General features: G+C 38.1%; 1 protein-coding gene across 1 annotated transcript; it reads left to right on the top strand.

Moving 5' to 3' along the window:
* Nucleotides 1–56: 56 nt before the first annotated feature.
* Nucleotides 57–4197, top strand: LOC112466394 (bifunctional glutamate/proline--tRNA ligase-like; the record flags this gene model as incomplete). Its single annotated transcript, XM_025034456.1, is given in 8 exon segments — nt 57–408; nt 489–660; nt 937–1338; nt 1412–1865; nt 1945–2157; nt 2219–3247; nt 3323–3721; nt 3809–4197. Coding segments are annotated over 8 exon segments (3410 nt in total), but the record flags the coding sequence as incomplete, so codon positions are not given.
* Between the last annotated feature and the right edge of the window lie 44 nt (nt 4198–4241).

Raw genomic sequence — 4241 nt, 5'->3', positions numbered from 1 at the left:
ATTTTGATTTTTTAACTCTTGTAACTTCTAAAAAAATGTTCACTCATCTTCTGCAGGTAGTGGTAAGATTCCCACCGGAAGCAAGTGGCTACCTGCACATTGGTCATGCCAAAGCAGCTCTCTTAAATCAGTATTACGCCGAGGCTTTTCAAGGACAGCTCATCATGCGATTTGACGACACAAATCCAGCGAAGGAGACCGTAGAATTTGAGGACGCTATATTGGAAGATTTAAGATTACTGCAAATTAAGCCTGATCGTTTTACGCATACCTCGGATTACTTTGAGATATTACAAGACTATTGTACTACATTAATTAAGAATGGAAAGGCATACGTGGATGGCACCCCGGCGAATCTTATGAAAGAACAACGCGATCAGAGATTGAAATCTACATATCGAGATAGCTGTAAATAATTATTTTGAGAAGAAACGTCATATTAATTTTCTATCTCGATTTATTGTAATAATGATTATTCCGCCTTACAGCCGTTGACGATAATCTGGCATTGTGGGAAGAAATGAAACGCGGTACCGAGGAGGGTCAAAAGTACTGTGTCAGGGCAAAGATCGATTATCAGTCAACAAACGGATGCATGCGCGATCCAACAATTTACCGTTGCAAGCCAGAATCTCATCCACGTACTGGAAACAAATACAAGTATTTATATTTTTTAATATTTTTGCAAGACCTATTTATATATTATTAATCTACAATAGCTTGAAAGGTTTAGTTATAATTTAAAAAAAATTTTAATATTGGGTTACTTTGTTGATGTTAATAACTAAACTAATTATTTTATATACTATATTCGCAATATAATATATAAATTTGGTTAACAATACTGTTTTTTATATCAGTATTAATACGAGCTACGGTACAGCCTAAAAATTACAATTTTATTATAGAATTATTGCTTTTATTTGTTTACATTAGGGTGTATCCTACGTATGATTTTGCCTGTCCAATTGTCGACGCTATTGAAAACGTTACTCACACTTTACGTACCACGGAGTATCATGATAGAGATGCTCAATTTTATTGGATAATCGAGAGTTTGGGATTGCGTCGCCCGTACATTTGGGAATATTCACGGTTAAACATGACGCATACGGTTTTATCTAAACGAAAGTTAACCTGGTTCGTAAATGAAGGCCTAGTCGATGGCTGGGACGATCCACGCTTTCCGACAGTGAGAGGCATTCTGAGACGAGGAATGACAGTTGAGGGTCTGAAACAATTTATCATCGCACAAGGTAGTTCCAGATCGGTGGTCTTCATGGAGTGGGATAAAATATGGGCTTTTAACAAGAAAGTCATCGACCCAGTCGCAGTCAGGTAATAAAAATGTAATTAAAAGTTTGATGGATACTAGTATGTCGATATTTTTTAAAAGTATCTATAATTTTAGGTATACCTCATTGGATTACAATGAAATGATACCGGTGAATGTAGTAGATGCTAAAGAAGAGTGGTTGAGTGTGCAAAATCATCCTAAAGATTCATCTAAAGGTACCAAACGAGTGCGAGTGGGCCCTAAAATATTGATAGAAAAGGAGGATGCTGAAAGATTAATCGAAGGACAGAATGCAACCTTTATCAATTGGGGTAATTTAATGATACTAAAAATAAATAAGCAGGCTGGCAACATAGTACATGTGGAAGCACGACTAAATTTGGAGGACAAAAATTACAAAAACACCTTGAAGATTACATGGCTGGCTGAGTCGTTACCCAGATCTGATCCAAATGCGGAAAAGTCAAATCCAATAAAATGCTAAGCTGTTTACTTTGATCACATTTTGAGCGTGCCGAGTTTGGGTAAAGACGACGATTTTAAAAACTTTGTTACCAAGGATACAAGAGTAAGAATTTTACTTACAAACAAGTAAACTGGCAATTACTATGTGTATCGTTAATTGTACATAAAAATTCTTATTTTAGAAAGAGGTTCAAATGCTGGGTGAAGTGGAACTCAAACGCGTGAAGAAGGGGGAGATAATTCAACTGCAGAGGAAGGGATTTTTTATTTGTGACGTTCCGTATGCCACCATTAGTTCTTATTCATCACGGGAACAACCTATTATATTGTTCCATATACCCGATGGACATACAACAACACCTTATATGACGCCTGCAGTGTCACGTAATCAACAGGTAAAATCAGTATACCTTTAGCTTTAAATTAATATGAATAAGTAAAAGAGAAAATTTTTAGGAAGATAAAATGCAATGCGTCAGCAATCAAGATGAAGTGATCGTATACAGAAATCCTTTAGAAAAAATAGAAGAAAGTAAGACAAAGTCAGAGAACAAAGAAATTTCAAAAGCAGACATGATATCCGAAGAAATAAAGAAGCAAGGCGACAAAGTGCAAAATCTAAAAAGCATTATTGGTCAAAAAGTGAAGGTTCTTGATCGAGAAGTGAAGGTTCTCTTAAATTTGAAAAGTGATTATAAAAATGCGACTGGTCAGGATTGGAAACCAGCTGACACTAAAGTTGCTAGTACTGAAAGTAAGACAAAGCCAGAGAGTAAAGAAATTTCAAAAGCGAAGATGATATCGGAAGAAATAAAGAAGCAAGGCGACAAAGTACGAAATTTAAAAAGCTCGAAAGCCGATAAGAGCATTATTGATCAAGAAGTGAAGGTTCTCTTAAGCCTGGAAAGTGACTATAGAAATACGACTGGTCAGGATTGGAAGCCCGCGAATTTGGAGGCAGCGTCGAAAAAGGAAAAGCAAAATTCTCCCAAGCCCGGAAAGACGTCGGAGAAAGAAGTTGCGAAAAACGCGGATAGTCAAGATGCAGATACAAGCAAAACTGGGACGAGATTAGGACTGGAGGCGAAGAAGGAAGAGAACTTCTTTGATTGGTATTCGCAAGTTATCACGAAGAGCGGAATGATTGAATATTATGACGTGTCAGGATGCTACATTCTTCGTCCGTGGAGTTTCTTGATCTGGGAGATGATAAAGGAGTACATCGATAAAAAGATAAAGGCGCTCGGTGTTGAACCATGCTATTTTCCGCTGTTCGTTACTCGTGGCGCATTAGAAAAGGAGAAGGCGCATATAACGGACTTTGCGCCGGAAGTCGCGTGGGTAACAAAATGCGGCGAAGACGATATGGCGGAGCCCATAGCTATACGGCCTACCTCGGAGACTGTTATGTACCCGGCTTATGCCAAATGGCTGAGGACTGACACCGAGTTACCTCTTAAGCTCAATCAATGGAACAACGTTGTGGTAAGTATTATCAGTCTTTTTTCTTTACTCTACTTTAATACCGCTCCGTTTCAATTATCTTATTTTTGTTTGCAGAGATGGGAATTTAAAGATCCCAAACCGTTTCTCCGCACCAGAGAATTTTTATGGCAGGAGGGTCATACCGCGTTTGCTAAGCAGAAGCAAGCGAAAAAGGAAGTGTTTAACATTTTAGATATGTACGCTAAAGTCTATGAGGAGTTGTTAGCGGTGCCCGTCATCAAGGGTTATAAGACTGAAAAGGAGAAGTTCGCGGGTGGCGTTTATACCACTACTGTCGAAGCGTTCATTTCAACTAATGGTCACGCGATACAGGGAGCGACGAGCCATCATCTAGGACAAAACTTTTCGAAAATGTTTGATATCAAAGTAGAAGGTATCGCGAAAGGAGAAAAAACGTTCGTCTATCAAAATTCATGGGGTTTAACCACACGAACGATTGGTGTCATGATAATGGTTACTACAATTATTATCATTATATATAGATGACACATGGCATGCTGCATAAGCTATGTATTTTATAATGAATACTTATTTATTTAGGTACACGGAGATGATCGAGGTTTGGTATTACCTCCAAATGTAGCACCAATACAAGTTGTTGTGATTCCCTGTGGTATGGTCGCAAGCATGTCTGAGTCAAAGAAAGATGAACTTCTAAAGAAATGCGCTCGTCTGGAGCGTCAACTGAAAAAGAGTAAATTTAGAGCGCGGGGTGATTATAGAAATAATCGAACACCTGGATGGAAGTTCAATCACTGGGAGCTGAAAGGCGTACCAATCAGGATTGAATTCGGTCCAAGAGACATGGAAAGAAATGAAGTAACACTAGTACGGAGAGATAACTTTGAGCGAGAAGTTGTCAAAAAAGATGAGTTAATTTTATCGGTAACTTGTATGCTGAAAAAGGTGCAAGACAGCTTGTTACGGAGGTAAACGTTACTCAAAAATTTTTAAACCAATAACATTCATGAGA

Source organism: Temnothorax curvispinosus, unplaced genomic scaffold (genome assembly GCF_003070985.1).
Source record: "Temnothorax curvispinosus isolate PA1 unplaced genomic scaffold, ASM307098v1 QBEX01016130.1, whole genome shotgun sequence".
Lineage (NCBI taxonomy): Eukaryota > Metazoa > Arthropoda > Insecta > Hymenoptera > Formicidae > Temnothorax > Temnothorax curvispinosus.
The sequence above is the reverse complement of the archived record's forward strand: the minus strand, read 5'-3'. Positions and strand labels throughout refer to the sequence as shown.